Raw genomic sequence first — 25844 nt, 5'->3', positions numbered from 1 at the left:
AAAAAGGAATGTAAGAAAGAAAAAAAAAACATTTTAGACAGAGAGATATCCTAATTATGATTTCTTTTTCATTTTTTATTTTCACAAAAATGTGTTGTAATTACTATTAGCTATTGTTCACAACGCGATTATATTTATTTCGGCAACAGCTGCATGAATGAAACACAACAGCGCAGATAATGTATCTTTTGCTTCACTGTATTTTGGTATATTTAATGTTTTACCATCTTCATCTATCAGAAAAAGGATAAACACACAGGAACTCCCACGTGGGGGGTTGTGTGGGGTGGGGGGGTGGAAAACAAATTAAATGGTGACGGCAGTGCAGAGAACACAGGGGCTGAAAGATTAATGTGTGTGTTGGTGTCGGTGTGTGTGGCAGGGGAGCTGTTAGTATTGTGTCGGGACTCCACCTGAGTATCTGTTCAGACTGCGTGTGATAGGCATGCTCAGAAAAGAAAGAGGAATAGGAGGGGTCAGCGCAGACAGTGCACCTTTGGCAGAGATTGAGCGCTCACCCTGGGAGTAAAACAAATGCCTTCCTCTGAATGGCGGCAACATGCCTGCTTTTAGTGTCGTCCAAGCGAAACCTAGGGGGGAGAGATTATTTGTATCATGCAGAGTCAAAGTGTCCATCTCCTACTTGAGTCTTTAGAGGGGAAGACAGCCCTGTGCTAATGCCGTGTGTATTCACTGAGGAACTAGGTCATTCAACAATGGAGCCAGCAGCAGTCGGCACTCTCCCCTTGCATAATACATTAAGTGTAATGTGTAGCAACTATTCAGAGGCCCCCCGAAAGCTGTTATTTTATTCTGTAAATGCACACGGACATGACATTTAATATTGTCACAGAGCAGTGAATGACAGGGTTTCATTGTGCGTCAAGTACAACATGATGCCAAGTTTAATCTGAGCACAAAGCGACATGACAAACGGGAAAACACGGTGTGTTCTCCAAAGCATGAACTCTGAATAAATGATGGGCGCTGAGCTCTGGGCGCTGTAGACTGGAAGGGAGGATGTAAGGAGAAGATTACAGAGGAAAATCTGAGCGCTGCAAAGAGGGCCACGGCCCCATTGTGTGCTTGGGATCACAAAGTATCCCTCTGTAAATCTATTTACAGCATCCCTGGCCCTCACTGTCTCTCTACCTCCTGTCATCCATTATAGCGGCCACTGAATAGAGAGATGAGAAAGGAAAAAAGCTACATCTAGCTCATGTCAAAAGAGCAGCTCTTCAAAAGAACCTCCATTTATCAAAGACACTTTTTCTTTTCAAAATTTCAGAGATTCCTGATGGGGTTATATTTACAATTCTATTACTGTATAAAGGTGTATATCTGCTTATTCGTGTTCCTGACCGACTCTATTCTCCTATAGGAGAGGGCGCATTTCGAGAGTCTCGGGCATCATCTCAGCAAGCTGGGTGAGGAAGGAAAGATTGGCCATAGAGTGATTGACCTCACCAGGCCAGAGGATCTTGACGGTAAGGCCATACTTGGGTTCTTCCTTTTGAAAGGTCTATTCCATTTAATTCTTCTTCTCATCATTTCTAAGCTCTGCCTTCGTTTCTTTCCACATGATGTCCATACAGATGATGATTATATGTCATGTTTACTGCCATGTTAGCAAATGTCCAGCAAATCTCCACTTTCACAAATCATTTAGTCTCATATTGAGTCTTACAATTTTGTTTTACTTTAAACAAGCCAAAAAAGGGACTATGAGATTACATAATCCCACTGTCCTTCCAGTGACTATCATTTTATTTAAAGTGTCATTTTCTTGATACAGGTGGGCTGATCTGCCTTGTCTTAACTTATCCGTACTTCAAAACTCTTGAAAAAGGCAAAACTACACAAGAACAAGTGGTAGTATCTCATTCCACGAGCCGATTTTAACACTGAATGAGATGCAGTAACTTTTTAAGATGGAGATTTTTTTTCAGTGAGTGTGTGCCCTGTTTAGTGAAGTGCCTTGCCTGGAATTGTCTGGTCTAGGTGGTGGAGTGAAGCATTTTGGTGTGTGCATGCAGGTGTTAAGTGTAGTGAGCAGTTGAATACCGTTTGAAATGGGCCTTGCCTCCAAGGTTTTCACAGGTAGGTGAGCAGAAGACAAGGGTGCTTGAGGACAAAGCTGGCTTTTTTCCAAGCTTGGCTCCTGTTGCAGTTGTGCTTGTTTGAGGTCCTGGGCACAGGGGTGTAAATTCGGGTAGCATCAGTGTGAGAGAGCGTCATCTCCCTTTGTGGCCCTGTCTCCTGCACAGCAGCAAGGAGCACCTCAGTGCACCAGTGTTTGTCAGACATAAATATTTGTGTCAGTTTCCATGGCACTTCAGAGCTAGAGCAAAGAGGAAAATGGATCTGACTCATCTTTGATGGCTGAAAGACTCTCAAGGCAGAAGGATAGATATTTCTCAGGACAATGTAAGCCCTCCCTATCGTTAGATAACACAGTAGAAACATTTCCCACCAGGTTTTTAGCCTGAATTGTTTGTGAAGAACTGGTTCACATAGATTTTATATCAATTTTGTTTACTAACAAACATTTGGATTTTTTTTTTCATGTCTGTTTTCACATCACACCCAATCTGGAAGATGAGAATTAGAGGTGCACTTAGTGGTTTCACAGACATGTTTCCCATGTCAGCCAAAGCGGCAGAACCCGTCCCACCCCTCTGCCTCCTTGGGCAGATGTGCTTCCAGTCCCCCAGCGTCCCAGTGGGAACCTTCCTTCTGTGGCTACTGTGGAGTCAGGACAGAAGCAGGGCGCGCACCAGTGCAGTTGTGTCCTTTTAAGTCCCGCACGGGGCCGAGGGAAAGGCTAGCGCCAGACGCCTCACATCAGTGTTCCCAGTAGGCCATGGATTAGGAGCAGGCAGAGGTTAGTGGAGAGGAGAGGTCCTCCTTCCCAGGGGGAAAACGCATGGCTGGGAGCCAGGGCACTACACATTACTCACACATGCAGTTACCATTTCTTCTTCTTACGCCACAAATATATCTGTCTGTCTCTTTCAACTCCGCCAACAGGAAAACACATACAGGATGAATGATGTGAAGCAGGGTTTTATGATGTGAACCACAAAGAGTGTTTATACTTCTGAGAACATGTTGACTTTTGCGATCCGTGTTTTGAGGCTTTTCTCCGTGATATATAGAGGGATATCTATGTAATTGGAGCTCTCTTTAACTACTACTACAGTTCATATCTGCAGTCACACTTTTCATTATCTTATGGGGCCATGATGGTACAGGAGAATGGGAATGAATTTAGAATCGCCTCTGTATTTTGACACAGTATTCCTCAGTAGCTTGGAAAGCACTGCATATACTTTGGTGTTTCCTGAAGAGGAAAATTACTGGGTGTACCTCACAGCCCCTAGATAGGGTGTGAAAGCCCCTTGGTGTGTAGCAGCTCTCCCTCCAGAACAGAGCAGTCACACTGAGCAGACCCAGTGTACAGCAGGCCTCTGTCATCGCTTGCAGGTCACAGAAAGCTTTAGGTTGTTTAAACTAATATTTGCAAAGCATGCAGCAACCAAATTAACAGCTGCCAAAATCCTAACGACGGCGATTGGAAAATAGTGGGAGGAATGGAAATAGATCGAATTTCCTTCATTTTGTAAAAGCCACAAGCCACACGCATGAACCCACCACAAATTCATTAGATCTTTCTAAGCTCCAAAATGAAAAACATTTAACAAATACCACAAAGGCCTCAGCCCGGCCCCTTTGTTCATTCACATATGGCAGCGTGGAGTTGGTGTGGCGCTGAGGTTATGTGTTTGTCTAAACCACCCCCATCACTGAGGGTCTACAGAGAACAAAGGGGGAGTTGAGAGATGCAAGAAGGCAGGAAACAGAATTAATCTAAAGGCACACTGTGATAATATCAACCAGAGAGTGAGAAAAGACGAGGCTTCAGCCAGAGAAGTGTCCCTAATATAGCCCTTATGGAATGGCACAGGAAGAACAGCAGTTGCTGTATTGTCGTTGTGCAGATCACTGACATTGCATTTCTCTGCATTGATAGCTCAGAGCTGTTATGAAGTTTGATGCAAGCTGATTGTTTGTAAAGGTTTGTGTTGTTGTTTTTCTTCCACACTGAAGCTCTGGGAATTAAGCCCTGGCTTTTATTGCCAAGGATTTTTCCCAGAAGAGGCTGTGTTTAAAGCTTAGACAAGGTGCTCTGAGGCATGCAGAGCATCAAGTTGCAAAAACAATAGCAGAATGGATCAACATGATCAATAAGCATGTTTTGTTTTGAAGTTGGCAAATTAAAATTTTCACCCCCAATAGGACAAACTTCAATCTGCGTCAGTGTGTGCATGTGTGTGTTTATCTCCTGTTGTGTGTGCAATGCTGGGATGTGAATAGGAGTGTGTCAAACTTCACTTTAAGGCAAAAGGCATGCAAAAGGGGACAGAGCAGACAAAAGTAAAAGCTATAAGCAGCAAGTTGAAACATGTCAGGCGTTAGTTCCCATGCTCCCATGAGCACAAACACGAACACACAGACATACACACAACTGAAATCATCCAAAGTGGGGGGGCAGGAGAGAAAAAAAACAAACTGACGTGTTAAAATAGGGCTTATATCACTTGTAATTTGTAATGGTTTAATTAGCAGACTATGAGCCGGGGCTTGAATCGGGCACTGAGCTCTCTGTCCTGTCTGTCTGTATACATTAATCTAGCCTGATCCCGCTCTGAGGGAGAGGCTCTATTGTCAGCAGTAAATGCCTTCAGTCAGAGGTGTTAGATTTGATCCCAACAGGGAGGGCTTGGCAGGTTTGCGTGATTGTTGCCTGCTCACTGAAGCTCATCCTCTTGAGTAGATTCCTGGGTGACATTATGTGTCTGCCCGCAGAACAAAGATGAGTAAAGGGGGGTGGGGGGGGGGGGGCGGTTTGGTTGGATCGCTGGGGCAGCATTACCCTCTGGCTTGGTACATGGTCGAGTCTGAGCCTGCAGCTCACAGGTGCGATAGGCTGTTGAGCCGCACTACACTGTCTCTCTATTTCCCTTTTTTGTGCTTTGTCTTCATTCACTTTACTGCTATTTCCTCTCTCGCTTTACCCTTTTTTCCTACCCTGCTCACACACATACACACACTTTCTCACTGTAATTCATGCCGCTCATCTGCAGTGTTTCCAGGAGAGACAAATTAAAAGGGGATTCTCATATCGCTCTGTCACACTTGAGCTGCGGGCCTCATGAATCACAATAAATTCTATTAAACAGCACTCCCTCTGTTCGCCCCCCTTCTCAGCTACAACCCAGGGGGCCTGCCCCTGTCACCGCTAAACATCTGTGTTTATTTACACAATCACACACCTAACTAACTGATTCCTAAATGGCCTGCCTCTGCTGGAAAAAAGAATACATATACATATATATACACACACACACACACACACATATATATATGTATATATATATATACACACACACACACACATATATATATATATATATATATATATATATGTGTGTGTGTGTGTGTGTATATATATATATACACACACACACACACACACATATATATATATATATATATATATATATATATATGTGTGTGTGTGTGTGTGTATTGGTGTATATTGGTGTTCTGTGTGTGTATATATATATATATATATATATACACATATATACAGATTGTCAGAGCAGAGTCATGTGTTTTGAATAGAAAAACAAAAACATTTGTTGTTTGTTTCTGCAGATTTGCTGAAGCTTGCTGATTAAGTCGTACATTCTGTACAATAAACAATTAACTCAATTATCTTATTATTTGGGATACAACTGCTTCAAGCCATGTCCACACTAAGCAGTGTAAATTTGAACACATCGTTTTGGTGTTCCATCCACACTGCGCTTAAATACTTACAATACCTGTGATTTTGTGTGCTTTGCCTAATACCTACAAAATGTACAAACTTCACATTTATGCTACTTTTCCTAAAGCAAGCAGTCAGTTGTACTTTAGAACACCAGTATAATTTTCCCTCCCTTTTGTGCAGCCGTTGGTTTCCATTCATTCCACTACGATATGAAAATGAACTTTTCAGAGACTTCAAACTTTCTTCACACCAGTATTCCATCAAAATAATAAAGTCGTCCACATTAGTTTTCCTAAAAGCAGCAGTACAAAATAGTCCCCCATGAAACATCTGCTTTACACAGCCAGTTATCACTTCTGTGGTTTATGAATGGTGAGGACTTTGTTTGCCACAGACACAGAACATTACAAGGTGGGTGTTTCAACCAAAAAAATCAGATTGTATGCCAGACTGGCATTTTCAAATGCAAACATTCTGAGAAACGTTTTTGAAAAGCCCTGGTTTCACAGTTGGAAAACGCCAGCTTAGTTTAGCTGGAAGGCCAAAAAATAAAAGCAATTTCAAATTTACCCATGGACATAGCCTCAGCTGTGGCTCAGAGAAGTTACAGCACAGACATGAAGATGCTCTCAGATCACAGGTAAAACTCAGACTGACTCCACCACCACTCCTCTCCATACTGTGCTGAGACTGTGGTATATACCTCGGTACAATTGTGCTAAGGTGATGTAATACTGTTTTCCTTCCTTTCCATGGCTTGCTGGAGCATATAAAAACAAGGGGATGACACTTTTCCGTGTGCCATCATGTGAAGCAAATAACCACGGCTTCTCTCCAGTGAGCTAAGTCAAGTGGCTGGTTTCCTGGCTAACTATGGATGTGGCACTGGCTGATGGCAGCCGCTTGTTTTGTCCCCCTCCCCTTAAGAAGCTCACCTCTGCCCGTATGCATGCACACCAGTATATAAATTGCTGAATCAGTGTCAGTGATAGAGTAATGGCACGGGAGGCATCGTAAATTACAGCAAGCGATCCCGGGGTGCAGACACTGGCTGTCGTGTCTGAGTGAGCGCTGTGCTCCTGAGCTAATGAATACCTTCATCTGGCCCCGGCAGTCAGCAGATTGCCCCGCGTTGATGGATACTGTCAGCCCTCCGCCACACCACATTTCATTGCACAATAAACATGGTTGTCAAAACCAAACAAAGTGAAATCAATTCATCCTGTACAGTGAGTGCATGCTAAATGAAATTAACGTACTGTGCGGCTCGGTGGCAGCAAAGGTAGTGTATTATTTCTGAATTCATGATGGCTTTAGGGCCTATAGCGAGCCTGTAGGCAGGAGCCAACAGCTTGTCCTTGCAGGCAAGAGACAGTAGACAAAAGAAGAAACAAGATAAACCTTGCAACTTTATAGACAAATGAATGTATGTGTATATTTGATTGTGTGCATATGTTTGTACAGGTATTTGTGTGTGTATAGGGGAGCTTGTTTGATGTTAGTGTGTGTGTGCGTTTGTGCTTGTGTTCATGTACGTAGCAGTATAGAGGCCTTTGCATAGAGCTCTTAAAGCACTAGACTAAGCAAATTAAAGCATTTTGCAGATGAGGCATCTGGAGGAGGACGATTGTATGAACAATAAGTAAGGAAAGCAAAAAGGAACCAGTAGCTCTCTTTACACAGCTGTGATTCCCAGAACTATAAGCAGTGCCGTCCCTAGACATTTGGGACTCTTAGGCAAGAAATAATTCACTTCAGTTCTTTTTATTTTTTCATTTTTTGGTGGGATTTTTTTTTTTTTTTTTTTTTTTTTACCATTTTGTTGTTAATAAATTTAGATTGCAAGTTAAGTTACGTCAAGTTTTTGGATAATTATCTGTTGTTTTTTGTTTGTTTGTTTTGGGGAATTTTAATTTAAAAATATAACTATAATTAAAAAAATATATCTTATTATTATTATTATTATTTTCCTTTTTTCAGCTAGTTTGCTCATTGCCTTTTCCACCATGTTTTTCAAAGAAATCAAATGAATTTGCTCAGGTTTAAAAAAAAACAAACAAACAAAAAAAAAACCTGACCTGCCTAGAGGGCCCGACAGCTCTGACAGGAAGACCAGGGCTGACTGTGGGCAGCGGCTGGTGCAGTTTGATCGTGTGAACAAGTTGCACTGGGTAGATAAAGGCAACCTTCTCTGGATCCATAAATGTGTCAGCATGACTGTTACAAAATGTAAGTTGATTTGGAGGGCCTTTGCGCTGGGACAAACACACCTCAACCACGTCCAACAAGACCCTCATCTGTTATTAGTCAAGATGCGGCTGTGTCCCCTCAGCACTACATGAGTATTTGTGTGAGACCATGAACACGGACTTTGCACTTTTTCCCTGCAATAGTTTCACAGAGAATACATACTTTCCATCAAACTCCTTGGGACAGCAGTTTCTCCGCTGTGAGGGCTCTGTGACTAGTGAATTAATCTTGCGGCAACGCAGCCCTCCATTACTCATTAAGAGTTTGATTTTGTTTATCAACTGAAATAATAATAGAAATCAAACCCCAGGTAACGTGTGCCAAGGCTGCTAGTGGAATAGCCTAATGAGAAGGCTTCACATGTGGATGATGAAATATGCATGAGTCATCCCAAGCTTTCTTTTCCAGATTTGAGATCATTAAAGATGTATCGTAGCATATGGAAAGCTTTTTTTGTCTTATTTTTCAAGCCTTGTTTATCAACATGTTTTTGTTTGTTTAAATATTCATACTGCTTTTATTTAATTCTTTCACATCTTACATATAAAAGGAAGCAAATGCGTATGCAAACAGAAATCATTATCAGTCTGATGTACAGTTTAATACAGAGAGAAACTCTCTTATGCTGATTGTGAATGGCCTGATTGAGAAACAGCACTTTGCAGAATCGGCACACTCTCATCTCAACTGTGTGCCTGGTTTCCAGCGTGTATGTGTGTGTGTGTGTGTGTGTGTATGTGAAGGAGGAGGAGGGGTATGCCTGAACTGATTTGTGAATATATGTGTTCTTTGGAAGAATGTTTTATTAAGATTTGGCAGAATTTGAGTCTCTCTCCCTTAATTTTCTTTTTTTTTTTTTTTTTTTTTTTTTTAAAGACTGCCTCAAGTGTCATATTTGTTATTTATGCTGGCATTCTTTCATGTTTCATAGAAAGTGTGAATGTCAAATTGAAATGCATGTGGCTGAGCAGAGAAGTGTGAACAGTTGCAAACTATTTAACCGAAACTGAAGTCCAAGGTCGTGTTCTTTTGGTTTTGCACAGACTTGACTAGAAGTTGAAAAGTGCTGCTCCACCTTTGACTTACATACTATCTATTTTTTTAGCATGAATAATATGGGCCTGTCAAGCCAGTTTGTTCTAGTTAGTTAACAGGGAGAAACTAGCAGTTTGTTAACAGTTAGTTTGCCCCAGTAGGACGATCTGCAACCTGCCACTGATCTGGGGCAACGTCCAGTGACAGTGGTGATGACAGAAGATGAGGGAGACATAGAACATGGAAGGTGGCATTTAATTAATGTCTTGCCTTGCTCTTTCTTCTTGTTCCTGCTCTGGTGTTTCCAGGGAGCAAAGAAGTCAATGGCTCTGCAGATAAACCACAACCATATTATTGTTGGCCAACAGGAGGCGCCAGCACTACTGAGGCGCGAGTCTACAGGGAATCCCGAGGAAGGAACAACAACGAGCCCCACATCAAAAGGCCTATGAACGCATTCATGGTGTGGGCCAAGGATGAGCGGCGCAAGATCCTCCAGGCCTTCCCTGACATGCACAACTCCAACATCAGCAAAATCTTGGGTAAGACCTTCTGATTCAGACCTCACGCCGCTCCTGCTATTATTTCAGGGAGCCATTCAGTTCGGGCAGTGTGACTGAGGAGAGGAGGAGGGGAGCTCCTTAAAAAGCTCGCTCTTACGTTTCATAAAAGAAAGCTTTAGAAACATTCTCCTTTCACTGCTCCAGGCATCCCACTTGGATGTTATATTTTTCTTATTCCTGTTCATGAAATTAAGTGATGTTTGAACTTACATGATTGTGTCTACATTAATAGAAGTACTTTTCCATGCACCCAGCGATATCCTTCAGTTTATGGAATTTAACATCTTCCATATGTGCCACAAGTCGCCTCTCAGCTGGACAAAAGTACTGATCTGCATGGCTGTTGTGATAAATATGCAGTGTTGAAAGCTCCGTGTTGACAAGAAGAAAGCGACTGTCATTCATGGTACGCTGTCGAAGCAAAAGACTGTCTTCCTTCTGGTGATCCCCTTAAGAGGTTGACATTTTCCTAATGGCTCACCAAACCTCCTTTCTCAGATGAAGGTGCTTGATTTTGTAAGCTAAGATATGAGTTTATAGCTCGCTGTTAATGCCAGCTTGGCGCGGGCAGTACCTGTGCGAATGTGAACATCTGTACTCAGCTCCTTAGGGTGGGGATGGTGGGGAAGCAAGGGGGGAGACTATTGCCGTTTCTTTCTGATTGGCCACTGTGGATCAATCCACCCCGGCATGCAGATGGATTTACAGCACATCACCACTGTAAGTGTTTGTCATGAAAAATGACAGAGGCTAAATGGGTCTCGTCCCCTCAGCATTGAGAGTCCATACATCAGGGCTATTAAAGTGCCGTCACACAGTACCTTGTAGAACACGCCAGAGAGCCAGCGGTATTTACTACGCTGGCTCGTTGTTTCTTTGGCGCTAACATGTGCACATGTCTCTTCTTAGATCATGTGAGTACAACACAAGCAGGCATGTGGAGATTTTCCTAGCGTCTGTGTTCAAACAGAGTCTGAGCGTCCGCTGTGTTGCGCAGGTTCTCGGTGGAAGGGCATGTCTAACCAGGAGAAGCAGCCGTACTACGAGGAGCAGGCCCGTCTCAGTAAGATCCACCTAGAGAAATACCCCAACTACAAGTACAAGCCTCGGCCTAAGAGGACCTGCATCATCGACGGGAAGAAGCTACGCATCGGAGAGTACAAGCAGATGATGCGCTCCCGACGACAAGAGATGAGGCAGTTCTTCACTGTGGGGTATGGTGACAACAACAGAAAGAGCAGCATAAACATGACAGATGCACACACACACACACACACACACACACACACACACACACACACACACACACACACACACACACACACACACACACACACACACACACACACACACACAGAAGCTTGCAATTTAACCGGCAATTCTGCACCATACTGTAGCTTTATGTCCCCTTATATCTTTTCCCCGTAGCAGCAGTTTTATAAATAACCATAACATGTTTTACAGAGAAGGCTTCTCCCTAAACTTGACTGAGTGTTGAGTTTACCCCTATTGTTATATTGTTTTTTTTTGTTGTTGTTGTTGTTTTGTACAGTGACAAGAAAAATCAAATGCATGTCCACATCCACATCAATCCCCTCGACTGATTTCATTCTTACACATAATTTTATCCTGAAATTTATTCTTATAATTCTCCCATGTAGAAATGAAAACAAAATGTATGTTAACTTCTTCACTTTATTTATTTATTTTTATTTATTTTTTTTTTTTCATGTTCACTACAGTGGATTTCATAACTGAGGCAGTGCAGAACATTTCTGGTTTTGAAAAATAATTTTAACCGCACATCCATTAATTGTACACATAGGTATGCTTACTGATTTGTTTCTTTTACTTATTTTTTTGTATTTAAAAACAACAAAACCAATGAAGAAGTCCTTGTAGCAATTTTGTCACTTTGTTCTCCTCTTTCCCTGAAATAATAATAATAATTATTATAATTACCTCAGATAAAATTAAAATTGAGCATCTTTTTTGTTGTTTTATTTTTGGATGATGAATGTTGAACACTGGGGAAAAAAATAAATAAATACAGAATCAAATTAAAAACACTTTAGGCTCATGATCATGAGTATTTGTGGTGAGGCATGTCAACAGTAGCGTGGACAGAATAGTTATTAATTCAAGACAATGGCAATCTGCAAATTGAGCATGAAATGCAGAGATTATTACTGAATATAAGCCATAAGTAAAGCCTTACAGAAACCTGGAGGGCAGCAGTCTGGACCTTAACTCCTTAATTTACTGTGTGTGGCCAGCGAGAAGAAACCTTCTCCAGGTGTTCCCCTGTCAGTCGTAAGCTGTGGGGCCTGGAGTATCAATCATCCTGCAGAAACACCAGACGAGAGCCACATATTGGCTTTATGTCACCAATAAACTAGATACCATTTCTGAACAAGTCAAAACAGGAGCTGTCAGGAGAAGCTCTCTTTCCCCAAATCATTTTCACAGAGCTACTGGCTTAGAACAGCCCGCTGTGGGGACGCCTTAATCCAAACAGCGTCAGTTTAAGTGCCTGAACCCAAATCACTGCTGCCGTTGCCCTGAGCAGCATGCAGATTCTTAGTATTTTTTTTCCATTTGTTCAAAATGTGCAATCCTCTTGTGATATTTGAAAGTTTTGTGCCAGAAGTATGTCATGAGAGAGAAACATAAATAGTCCTGATTAGTAATCTTTGTCTCTCTCTGCATCTGTGTCCCACATTCAGGCAGCAGCCACAGATCCCTATCAGCACCAGTGCCGGCGTGGTCTATCCTGGGGCCATCACCATGGCGACCACCACACCCTCTCCTCAGATGACATCAGAGTGCTCAAGTGCCTCCGCAAGCCCTGAGCCTTCCATCCCCGTCATCCAGAGCACCTACAACATGAAGCTAGAGCCCAGCGCCATGGCCAACAACAACGAGCCGGTGAACGGCGAGGACGAGATGGACATGTACGAGGACTTTGAGGACGAGCCCAAATCAGACTATAGCAGTGAGAACGACACGCAAGAGCCAGTCAGCGCCAACTGAGGCCTCCACAATCACAGAGGCACAAGCATACACACAACACTCATACAGGAGGAAGCCCAGAGGGCTGGTCTGATCTGAAGGAGGGAAAGAACAAAAGAAAAGGAAAAAATGACACCACAAAAGTATATTAAAAAAAAAAAAGTTTAAAAGGTGGAAAAAAAAAAATCTTAAAAATGATATATCATTTAGGAGCCAGCATGCAGATGTGGCTTCACCAGAATCAACAGCTATTTGGTCTTAAGTGTTTCTTAAAGTGTGTAAAGCAGTTTGGTTGTGGTAATTTTTTTGATTATATGATTATTATTATTATTTTTTAAATCTCATTGTTTATTTGTTTTTGCGTTGTGATCACAAACATTTACACAATTAGGTTATTGCCTATAACAAAAGACGGAACTTGAAATTGAATATTTGATATGAATCTATAATTCTTTCGGTCATTTACCTTTTTCTCTTCAGTTAGATGATTTTTGATATATTACAGAACTGTTCAAGATGGGAATAATATTCTCACTCAGGTATGCTGTGCCAGCCAACAGCTTGTGAATGTTTTTAATCTGAATTAAAATATTACCAGAACAAAATATCTCAAAATTCATATGGAGTGATTCCATCATTTTACAGAGGGAAAATCACACACTCCAATTATTATTATTATTATTATTATTATTATTATTATTTGCATTATTATACAAACTGCACAATTTGTGCAGAAGTGCCAAACATTTCAAGTTTTCCTCTAAAATCTTACACTTTAAAGTCTTTTGGGAGAGGCTACATGAATCTTAGACAATCTCTTGATCTCTTAATGCAGCTTCATCATCCAGTCTTTCTTTAATTTTACCCTGACAGAATAAACAAATGAAACTCAGGAATTTGGAGGCAGCACGCTGTGCAGGAAGTGATGCGGCGTCTTTGGGTGGTAGTGTGTGATACTCGCTGTTCTCCAGGGAGCTCAATGCAGTGATCATCAATGACCAACAGCCAGCCCTTTCATTTCCCTACACCGGCCCGGTCCCCACACACGCAGACACAGACACACACACACACACACACACACACACACAGCGCTGTAGCATTCTCCACTCATTCCCAGCTCTGCAGCCCAGTCTGACTCACAAAGTTCTTAATCAGAGTGATTGTAATCAGGCCAGAATGCTAAAGGGCCAAAGGCCTCCAATCTGAGGGATTGGAACAGCAGCGAAAGGCAGCTTTGGGGGCATTACAATCTCAAATTGATGTTGTTCAATGTGTAGCTACAGTACATTCTGCTAAACACTTTAGCCCCATTTGGATGGCAAGTTTAAAGTCTTAGCTCTTAAAACTTCTTCTTTCTTTTTTCTTTTTTTTTTTTTTCAATCTTAATTCTTTGTAGACATTTGTAAATCTTAAATTGACACTAAGAAGTCTTAAAGCAGAGCCATGGTGACAGGGTTGATGCAATGAGTTGATTACTGCAGTAGTCTTAAGAGGAGTGACGGCTTATGAGGATATGTCTATACAGAGAGAAAGGCTATAATCACTTAATATCCAGAACATAAAACATATTTTCATCTCCACGCGACAAAGGCCACTTTATCATCCTGAACATCGATCTCTGCATCCGCCCGCTCGTGTAAACTCTTATTCCTCTTATCGTGACTTTTGTTATTTCTGACAGTGTGAAGGCAGTTTTTGGAATGCACTTACCACCTGAATTTATAAGATGATAATATGCAGCAAATTCTCTGAGCTAATATCGGCTAAAAAGACGGCAAGTGGTGACCTTCTGGAGACCGCTGCTAGATAAAGCTCCTCCGGTGCTGGAGGCCTTGATGTCAAGATTCAGATCCTCTTTACAGTGCAGAAGGTCTAAGTAGCTCCCCTCCCCTACCATGCCCTGCCCTGACCCCGGCCCATGGCAACCTCAGCACCCAGGGGGCGCCATCTGGCTCAGAGAGGAAGAAAACGCTAGGGAGGGATGGGGAAACAATAAAAACGGGGTGTGTGTCCCTCATTGTGCTCTCCATCAAAGTGCTAGAAGTAAGGCCTCGACAGGGCTCCCACCCCAGCCCCAATCACCAGGCGCTGGCGAGCAGATGGAACAAGTACATCAAGCTGTGGGGGATTATTAAAATGACTGACGAGTGGATATCATCTGAAATACACCATTATTAATGCATGAGTCCGGCAATTCTCCTCCCTTGCCCTTGAACCTGTCCATTTCATAAAGAAGCGCTGAGGTTTTTGAAGGATCTGAAATGGCTGGTCACTGACTTTTGCTGGTCAGGATTCCCACTGCTGGTCACTGCATTTCTCTCCCAGCTCTAATTGGTACAGATGGCTCTTTAGTACTCTTTTTTTTTTCCTGTGCTCTTTATTTTCTATGCTCATTCAGAGGCTGTCTTGTATTGTTTCTACTTTTGGAAGCATTTCTATTATAAGTTGTCGCGCATCTCATTAATACTTGCTGTTTTATTATATTTTCCTTCATTTCTTTTCTTTTCCTACTTTGTTCATTGTTTTGAGGTACAACACATGTTTTAAGGATACTCTCCCACAAACAAACTCTTGCGGATTTCCCTCCAGGTCAACCTGTCTGGTATTTTTAAGCTGTTACTCCTGTTTTGCTGGTGGATAGATTGATTTGTATGTGACTGTAAATATTTTCATGACCACGCCACACCGATTCAATGGGCTGGTAGTAAAAAGGACTCTTGATGGAACTGAAACTTGACTGTGCTTATATAGCAAAGAGAAAAAAAAAAAAAGAAAAAAGAAAGAAAAAAAATGACAACAAAGAACTCATATCTCATGAGGAGACAATGTTTCGTAAGTGTTATAAGCACTGGATAAAAATTGTATTTTTATCAATTCTGACTAATGTGAAGCTGTTGTATGAGGAGGAAAACCCTGAATGAACAAAATTCCCCAGTTGGACTCGTGGGTTTTGCACTCACAGTTACCAGATTTGAGTCATTTTTCTGTCTACTTATTTTGTTTATTTATGCAAAGACACATGTGATGAATGAACACTTTGTTTAAGCTTCAGGGCTGCCTAGGGGAGAGACTCAGCACAAGAGAGTGAGCAGAAAATCCAACAGCAGGCTTGCATAGTAACTGGTTAGCCGTGAAACACCGGACTTCAGAAGTGCATTGTATATTGTATTTGAAACTGTAGAGTGTGTATCACCATTTTATCCTATTTATTAGCCACTGCTGGCTCTAAAATTGTCAGTAAAAACAACAGACGGACAATCAGAGAAACGGAATCACGTTTGATGAATTGGAGCGAAAAAAGAAAAGAAAAAGAAATTCAACAAATTCACCATCTCATTTAGATTTTATTGTAAATATAACATAGGAAATAGAATTATATTTTTGTTCACGAGTACTTAGTGAAGTATAAGTTATGTATTTGGCTGTTTTCTTTTCTTTTCTTTTTCTTTTCTTTTTTTTTTTTTTACATTTGTGTATGTGGATTCATGTTTTTAAAGCCTGACAAGTCACTGTACCTCATGTAGATGCTGAATTTTTTTCTTTCTGCCCGTTGAAAGAGAGCAGTATTGGACCTGACAACGAGAGAAGCACCTCAACTCGATTATGTTTTTGATAATCCCCCCCTCAACCCCCCTCCTCCCTGGACAATTCAAAGAGCCAATCAAAAATGAAAGCTGTACCCATCCGACTTTGTTACCACAGGAAAAGTCGCTGCAGATATGGTACTCAATTAAAACAACAAGCACTTGATGTACAAAATCGACAAAATAACTTGTGTTTTCCAATCATGATACAATCTGACTGATATACTGTATATCCTCACTTGTGTTTTGTCTTTATTACGGCGCTCTTATGCAGCAAATTCCTCCCGAGGAGCCGAAATCAGTATAAAATGAACATAAATCTGCATGCATTTGGCTTGCATTTACATTATACGAATGAACATTATATGAATGAGCATTTTTGTTGAAAAACACAAGTGATGTTGGATTATTTTTGAAAGGTGGGAGCGTGCAAATATTTATTAGTTTTAATGTGGAAAAAAATGCACAGCCTTTCATGTGCATTATTCTATAATCTGTATTCTCCTGGTCATTTTCTCTGTGTTGCTGATTTTTTAATGAACATGTTCATGACTATCCAGCCATCTGCAAATGTAGCCCTCACAGCTCTTTTTATTTTTTATTTTTTTCTGTTAATCCACTTGTTAGACAAGCAAATGGTTTGATTGAACAACTGAAGACGAAAGCTTGGATGCTGTTTCAACATTACTTACTGTAACTTAATTTTTTTTTTTTTTTCTGTCTGAACTTTGTGATGTATATGGTGGGAATGTTCTCTGTGTTAATTTAATCAGCACAATTCACTGACATGCTGGACTGACATGCTAGCTGCTGTTCAGAAGTGTACAATTTGTTGTTCAGGGGCAACATTTATAGTTGTCTATGGTACTTTGCTTTTTAGAAAATTGTTTGTCTCTCAAACAACACTGTGTGTGGCTCCTCGATCACTGGGGCTGCTGTTTTGAAAAATTTTGCTGGCAGCCTGATACAGTTTTCTGCGTAGAAATCGTTTTTTCCTGGCAGGTACCTAGGCCCATGGCAAGTATTGTTTGGGTGTTATTAGAGAAAAATGAAATACATAGTGTCTGTTGCTGCTTTGAAAAAAAAAAAAGTTTTATGTCTGAATATGTAAATAGTTTATCATAATATCTTGTACAGTCCAATGTAAAGTTTTTAATTCAACTTAAAAAAAAAAAACAAAAAACAAAAAAGGTTGCCATCACATTTGTGTTCACATTCTTCTTTATACAGTACAAAAAGATCAATAATTTGCTAAGGGTATTATTGTTAAAATGAAAAAAAGAAAAATGTTACTAAAATATTTTTTTTGTTTGTTTGTTTTCGTTTCGTTTTGCTTGGCTTCAAAGTGTAAACCAGCAAGTCTTTGGTTTCCATGTGCAGTATTGACGTGAGGTAAACTTAAGGTGAAATAATTTTACAGTGGTGTGTACGGAGAGTGATCTCCTCTGCTTTGGTAGTATTAATACACTATATCAAATAAAAACAAACCAATGAGTGACACATTTGGGTGCACTAGGCGCCTCAGAAATGTGTACATATGTTTAGATTATCCCCACAGGATCCATTCAGGCATATTATAATGTAACACCATTTTCTGTATGTACTCGGTCCATTGATGTAACAAGGCAACAGTGGGCTGTATAACTGCCTGTTTAAGCTCATTTACCTCAAGAATTTCCTCCTTTTCTGTAAAAGAGTAAGAAATTGTGTTACAAAACGCGTCTCACCATCACTCCATCTTTTGTACTGCTGTTGACACTTACAAATTAAAGAGACATTTTGTTTTAACACTTGACTGTTTACTTTCTGTGTGCTTACCCTATCGTTAATAACATTATTTCCAAACAACTAGTTTTTTTTTTTTTTGTGCAGTCCGACAAATCAGAGAGGCCACAGCCGCATCACTCAAACAGCTGCACATCTCACACTTGTGCATTAATTGGAATATCCATACAGATACAGAAGAAAAAACAGATGAACATTTTGAGAAAGACAGCGAAGTGACAGGCTGACCTTGGAAGGTGTGGCTTGAGCACAAGAAATTTCTCTCGGTCCAATTCTGTGATGCCTTTCTGCAATTTGCTTGTGTGAATGGGAATCTGTGGTGAGGAAAATTTTGCTAAACTTCTGACTTATTCTAAAGAAAGAGTTTGGGAAATGAGCCTTTTTTTTAACTAATTTTGATAAAATGCCATTTTACTGGCTGCTAATTTGCTGTAGAATTAATTTAATGTAGAATTAATAAATATCCACTAAGTATCTTGTTTTCTGGAAATTACTTTTACTTGTATCTGAGTAAACTTAAATGAGACAATTATGAGTTGGATACTTCACATGGCAATGCTTAAAATGCCTAAATAACTCAAAAAAGCCTGACACTTCGATGTAGTATAAAAGGAAGGAAGTATAAAAAATGGATTATGTGGGGCCATTATATTGCTGGCTATTCATATATGTACAGGTCAGTATATTGACCTTGTCTTTATTGAAATAATAAGGTAAATTAGATTTGAGTAAGCATTGATTTAATAACCCTTTCAGATAAATTTGCCAGTGATTAACATTCAGCTAGATCTGTACCTGCAGGCTAACGATAATTAACTGAAGAAAATGACACTGAGACTTACATCGTTAAATTGTGGTGTGTAGGTGGAACAGTGGAACTGGCCACTTCTCAACAGGTAAGTTATATGGTAAGTGGGTCTATACTTTTAATAAACTTCACTCCATGGTGCTGGACTCAAAGAATCAGAAGAATCTGAAGAATTTCTTTCATCATACCATAATATCCGAGAATCGGCATCATGTGTGGAGCTGGAGCTGGTTCGAAAAAGAGACACGCGGCTTCTGTCATTGTGTTCCTTCATGTTGGTGTTGGCGTGCGACACAACTCCCTATTTTCATGTCTTTTCGCCCGTATTCACTCAGTTCTCTCTTGTGTGGAGAGAGCCGCATGCCGAAATCCATTCAAAAAAACGGTAATTTAATATCACCTGGCTTATTGGCAGAGGATTAGTTGTAGTGTAGGACTTGAGGTTTTCTACAGCTCTTTAGCAGCCACTTTTAAAATGACATACATCCTATTATTATAATGTCTTACTTAAAAAATAAAAAAGAAGGACGCATTTCACACGGCTTGCTACTGCCCCCTCTGGTGTGTTTTGGTGGAGGAAGTCTGCACGTTTGTAAAAACAATTTTAATTCCATAAGAGTGACTCAAGTTTCTTGAGCTGTTAATTATGGGGTATGCAACTTTGCCAACAAACAAGGTGCAAAACTGCAGGTTTTTTCACTTGTGTTCAGCATGGAGTTTTCTCCATGTGACAGAAAACTGGAGCGTAATCAGTTGAGTGTAGCCTCCATGTGAGACAGGGGATATGATTCATGCTTACAAAATGTTGACAGTAGTGCTCGACGGATGTGGGATTTTCAACAGCCGATGTTGATGCCGATATTTAGAGAGCAGGGCAGCCAATGGCGATACATAATGCTGAAGTCATGTTTTTTTTTTTTTTTTTTTGCATCTGCTAAAATACAACAATTTAATAATAACAAATGCGACATAATTGCTGAACTTAAAACTTATTTAACACTGATTTGTCTCTGTTTGCTTCAGTAGATCTGCACTCTGTCTGCAGTGCATGTATTTTTGAACTGAAAAAAACTCAACTTTATGAATGTCCACAGGTAATCAAGAAACTAAACTTAGTAAACAAAAAAACATAAGAATAAAAAATACATTTTTAGTGGCTCTAACAACAGTATTCATCAGCAGATAAGGTGGATCGCTACCGTCGTGCCACAGCAGCCACACTGACAGGCTGTCTGCAGCGGCCTTGTGAGCGCAGATATCAGCCCGATTAACTGGCCAGCTGATAAATCGGTCCATCTCTACTGGAGATGGCTGGACCATGACATCATCTGGACTGCCACAGCGGTCATCAAGACTGTCAAAGTGCACACATTTTGGTACCCACTGAAAAACGTCCCATGTCTAGACTTCCATGTTATTAACAGTTACCTTAGAAATAAACTGAGCCTTCATGGCTAATGGGTCATCAATACAGAGATTACAGAGAACCTGAATATCAGTGCACAACAGATCTTATCCATATTCCAGAGGGAAAGCTTGTAGCCATTGTGGTCAGATTATTTAGTGTTTTATTGTATTTTGTTACTAGTATTATTTTATTTACACTGATCATGGCTTTATTTGAATGGTTTCAATTTCTAATAAGCTATTGCAATCTGGATATACCTTGTAATAGTTTCTGTCCCATGTAGGCTCTGGGGAAACAGTGCATCATTTGTCTACATACTGACAAGTGTGGTTGGTAGAAAGATCCAACATGCAATATTAGGAGGCCTTGACGGGTAAAAACAATAAGCCACATTACAGTAATCCCTCTTCATCATCAGACAGTGACTCTGAATTTCAGGCCCGCAATCCACAGAGCAGAGCAAGAGCGCCGTCGGTGGAGCTCGGAGGAATAGCAAGGAAACAACAGCAAAACACGCTGGTGGCTAGTTCTGTTTTACAAACAAAACAAAAGAAATGATAAAGGTTAATGGAATTAAAGTGTTTTTGCTTAAGCCACAAATTAAAAACTTGCACTTTTAGATTTGCCTAATTTAAAGTCTAATTTTAATTTGGGTTTGTAAAAATCTGTGAAACTACGGCATATGATGGGATACGTGCAGCTCGCAGAATTGTGATGACAGATTGGGGATTTAATAGGAAACAAGACGATGTGATGTGTCCACGATGACACACTGCTCATGGATAGGTGACATGTCACAGAAGAAGGAGAAGAAGAAGAAAAAAAGAATGAAAAGGGAAAAAAACTTTATGGTGGTAGAGCGCTAGAGTTACAGATTCCAGCCAATGAACCTATAATTGAATTGAATAAATTGAATCTATAGCCAAATGTGACACAACCTGACACCCGTGACACTGCCATCAGCTGTAAGACAACAGGGGCGGGTCGGCAGCTCCTGCTTCAAAGGGGCGGCGCCGCCTGATGGCGATGCCAGGCGCGTTCCAGCTGCGGTGTGGTTTGGCTTTAAGAACAATCAGGCCGTGCGAGTGTCCTGGGGATCCTTGACCTGCTGAACGCATACATTCAGAGGTCGGGGCTCAGTGTGTGTGTGCCCGGTGAGTCAGGTGTGTGTGCCAGAGCCAGAGGTCAGTCAGAGTTATAAGCCCAGACTATGTTAATCATTCTTCTCTGGATTGCTGCCATCTATTGCTCATTATCATCATAATTACTCTCAGTGCCACACCCTGCATGCTTTTGAAATAATGTCTGTTTTGCTCACGAAAAGCCTTACAGATTTCAAATGAATGTTGAAGTTGTGTCGACACAGCCTTGACTGCTTTCCTTGCCTCCTAGCTCTCTGTTAGCTGTAATTATGGAAAACTAAATTTCAAAAAGGAGAAGAAGAAGAATAGAAAAGAGAGAGAGAGTGAGAGAGAGAGAGAAATTCTGGAACAAAAGTCATTTTTAACCATTTGGGAAAACAATTTAAGAGTGTCATTTGTTCTCCTCATCAATCACTTTTTTTGTGTTTTGCCATTGCACTTTATGCCGCCTTCCCTGGAGCACACGAAAAGCTACAGTTTAACTGCGGTGTCCATAATAGGACGTCTGTGTAAGCTCTCTCTCTCCATCTCTCTCTCTCTCGCTCGCTCTCTCTCTCTCCAGCAGAAGCACCCAGCGGTAGATGGAAAATTAGACATATACCTCCACACAATAAATCTCAGAGTAATTTTCCATGCCTGCATGACAACCAATATGAAGGAGAAAGGGCCTGTGCTTTGTGTGAATTTGTCTTTACATTATTTTGTGTGTGTGCGTGTGTGTGTGTTGAGAGGGGAAGGGGTTGGTATACTACATTGGAACGTAGCTGAGCTGGTGACATTTTAATCTTGAGTGCGAGACGATAATTTTCATTTTCTTTGAACCATTTTTTTATCTGTATTATCCCCATAGATTTCTGTGGGTGCTGGAGGAGCGAACGGACGGGCAGGGGGGAAGGGGTGGGGGTGGGGGTGGGGGGTGTAATTGGGGGGTCTGGTGAGCTACGGAGAGTAATACTGCTGTTTGTAAGTGACCTGTTTGGATGAACTGTCACTGTGGTACAAAGATGTGTATGTTTGAACAGCGGATAATAATTAATACTGCGATGCTGTCGTGGAGCGGCAGGGCTGCTATTTCACAGCTCTGATGACTAAACACTGGAGGGAAGAGGAGCAGCGAGGGCGCCTGGAACAATATTTTACTCATTTGGATCTGCTCAATGCTGCTGCCGTTGCGCGCAGTGAATCTGTCATAGAGCACCGGTACCACAAGAACAGCTGCTATTTATCTGATTTTCTCATTAGGCTTGACTCATGACTTCATTGTACTGGCTTTGGCAGAGGGGCTGCGATGCCTGGCTATTGCTCTCTAAAAACAGCTTAGGCCCCGTCTCCCTGGTGTTATGTCGGCACTTGTAACACCTGTCTACGTAAGGGCTTTTAATGGACGCCATGTTAATTTATATAAGCATTTCAGCTGAAAACAGAGAGTACCTGTCAACATGCATCTACAAGCAGGGAGAATGTTTAATTGTTGATTGCAAATTAACTATACCAAAGTTGCATGAAGTTACTGAGTGAAATCTAATGTAACAGTTAATATTAGCAACATCAACTGAGATATGTACTGTAGCACGGGTGAAAGAGAATAACTTTGGATTGGTTTTCATCTCAGGAGTCATCAAACATGTATACATATGTAAGAACAGCCCAGCACCTTAGCTATGTTTTAATCCTTGGAGGTGAAGGACTTAAGAAATCTTGCTAATTTCACAGATGGTTTAAAATAGATTAGCGTGGAGTAGCAGCTCCCAGAGAAGGGCTGACCCACCAGGCTCCCTGTGCAGCTGCCAAAACCCTGCGCCTGATGCTCAGAAGTGCCTTCCAAAAGTCCTGCAAGGTTAAACTCAAACTTAAGCATCCTGAAATGCCATCCTTCTTGTGATGGGCATTACTGCGCCTTCACTGAGCTCTCTCATTTGTCTTTGCTTCTCTGTTGCTTCCACATTGTTTCAAATTGTAATTCTTCTCTTGTAATGTACTGGTTCCTTAGTGGAATTCTGTAACTGTTTTATTTCAGTAAAATGAAGAAATGTACACTGACTTTCCCAGTTGTTCCAGTCCCACCACGTGGCAAAAAATCTCCATCTTAATAAGCCTCATAGTCTGTCTTAAAATCTTGCTTTTCTTAAAACAAGTGGAAAGAATCTGCCCGCAGGATGAGATAATCCCACTTGTTTCCAGTGCTGTTTCACTTGTTTCAAGACTCCTTCTGGGAACAAGTATAAATATGTCGAGACAAGGCAGAATAATGCAGATCAGCCCACTAGTGTCATGAAAAATCACAATTGAAAATTCTCAAAATATGTGAATTGGCATTGGAAACAAGTGGCATTATCATATATATATATATGTATTATTGTTTGGCTTCCCTGTTATGAAATGATTTTTCTTTGCTGCTCTTTACGTAACATTAATATAAACTTAACAATGTCCTAGCCTCAGTTATGTGCCGCGGTCCTTGCCTGGCTCTTTTGATGAACAGCCAATATAAAATTGGAGTTCATGTGTTTGAAAAACATAACTTTCTCCCTCCTGTCCTCTACCAAAACAATAGTCAAGGGCACAAAGGATTTGACTTTGAAATGAATGCGCCCACTTGGCCACTAAGCCATTTTTACTTGTTACTTTCTGTTCTCCTCCTTCAGTCACTCTCTGCAATGTATCCAAGAGCCAATTTTCTGTAATGAAATAAAGGAGTGGATCAGACTCTGCATGGTGTTCTGCAGAGGCCAAGCCTGCTGCTCGAGCTGGGCTGTGTCCGAGTGGGCCTGACACAACTCTGGCCTGGCTGAAAAGGCCCAGCTTGGAGTTAATGTGGAAAGACAATGGGACAGGGTGAAAAACTCGACATGGTTTTGTTGGACTTGTCATTCTTTGGTGCATAGCTGTGAGGAAAGCCTAGGAACCATCTGAATGTTATTTGTGCTTTTTTGACCCATATTTGGGACAGCTTTCACAAAGCCCTTGTGAGAAGGTTGAAACAATACAGAGGCGCTTTCAGAAGAGGGACAGACTTTGACTGCAGCCAAACCATCTTGGAACCTGCTTCATTAAAAAGGGTTGGTCTCCAAAAGGCTGACATCATGGCACGGCCATTGGCTGATTTCAGCTATGCTCAGAGAGGTGTCAATAATGATTATTATTAAACCTTGACCATGATTATTTTAAGTATAGGAAATAATTTTCGAATTACAATGTGAAACCACGGAAATTTAGCGAGTGAGGACATAACAATGTGTCAACAGGGAGCTGAATCCTCGGGTCCTGCTCTTGCTGCACAGTAGGCTGCTGCAGACTGTGGCCTTAAGATGCAATGTGTGAGTTTGGTGGCATTTCAGTAGCACACAAACACACAAATAGACACAGTACACACAGTTTTTGTAGAGTATTCTGCATGTTTCTTTACTCAAATGTGATTATATTGCCAATATATTTCTGTCTTCTTTCATGTAAATCAATCAGATTTTCTGAGCACGGTTGTTGGTGACGCTGGCTTGTTAAATGAACTTTTGAAAATCCACGCGGGACAATATTTCAGAAAATGTAATTTTACATACTGTTTCACATCATTGCGTCTCCTCAGTGTATTTATCTCCCAAAGCGTTTGACTGCATTTCTGTGGGGAAGAATAAATGCGTAATGGTTTTTTAAAAGCATCTCGGCTCCCTCAGCTTTTTGAAGAATTAAACAAAATAAAGGTTTCTTCTTGGAATATGTGTTACTATTGCAAAGCTATCACTCAGCTCTCTCATGCATATGTCAATTACTCAACCACACCTTTATGAATATGTAAATGCTGCGAGAATGCCTCATTAATTAGTAATTCATGCATTTTTCACAAGCCCAATACTTTGCCAATGTAGTCTGATGAATTATCAGCCAGAAGTTAGAAAAAGGGATTCATCATCACATTTTCAGTGGTTTTGAGCTACATCTGTAATTTGTGTAGTTCAATGAATATGATTTGTGTAGCTTTTTATGGCAGTGCCACTGCAGCATGAGGTTGTTTTATTATAGCAGCTTAGGATTTCTACCTGGAATCTGTCACCACATTTGTAATGGAAACGGGTCCTTTTTTAGTGTACTGTGCATGTTTGATCATATTTTTTTTATTATTATTTGAAATTATTATTTGCCACTGAACACCAAATATAACATTTCATAACACAATAATAGTTATTATGTTGTATAGCATGTTTGTGTAGCAATAATAATAATACTAATAATAGGATAACAGAATCTATTTGCCCACAACCTTTGTATTTCTGAACATGTTGCAGGGACAGATGTGGGCATCTTCTCCGTCATTTACAAACATATGGTTTGCACATGAACCTGGCGTCATCTGAGGAAACCCACTGGGTGCTGCTGCCGCCGGTGCTGCTACGGTCCAGCAGGGACCAACTTTGGTTTCAGTC

General features: G+C 40.8%; 1 protein-coding gene and 1 long non-coding RNA gene across 4 annotated transcripts in view; one reads left to right on the top strand and one right to left on the bottom strand.

The window, feature by feature from the left end:
- Positions 1-18071, top strand: part of sox6 (SRY-box transcription factor 6) — a 120800-nt gene extending 102729 nt beyond the window's left edge. Inside the window, exons 11-14 of one of the 3 annotated variants that reach the window (XM_030046868.1) lie at positions 1382-1487; positions 9433-9666; positions 10685-10901; positions 12414-18071. In XM_030046868.1, coding sequence (XP_029902728.1) covers positions 1382-1487; positions 9433-9666; positions 10685-10901; positions 12414-12720 — 864 coding nt within the window. In that variant the 3' untranslated portion in view covers positions 12721-18071. The remainder of the gene's footprint in view (positions 1-1381; positions 1488-9432; positions 9667-10684; positions 10902-12413) is intronic. The other 2 variants (XM_030046876.1, XM_030046860.1) reach the window with 2 other exon arrangements.
- The window catches only part of LOC115355946 (uncharacterized), a 172250-nt gene that overhangs the window by 8773 nt on the left and 137633 nt on the right, over positions 1-25844 (bottom strand). The window lies entirely within an intron of this gene.

The sequence above is a fragment of the Myripristis murdjan genome, chromosome 3 (genome assembly GCF_902150065.1).
Source record: "Myripristis murdjan chromosome 3, fMyrMur1.1, whole genome shotgun sequence".
Classification (NCBI taxonomy): Eukaryota; Metazoa; Chordata; class Actinopteri; order Holocentriformes; family Holocentridae; genus Myripristis; species Myripristis murdjan.
This window is presented reverse-complemented; position numbering and strand designations above follow the sequence as displayed.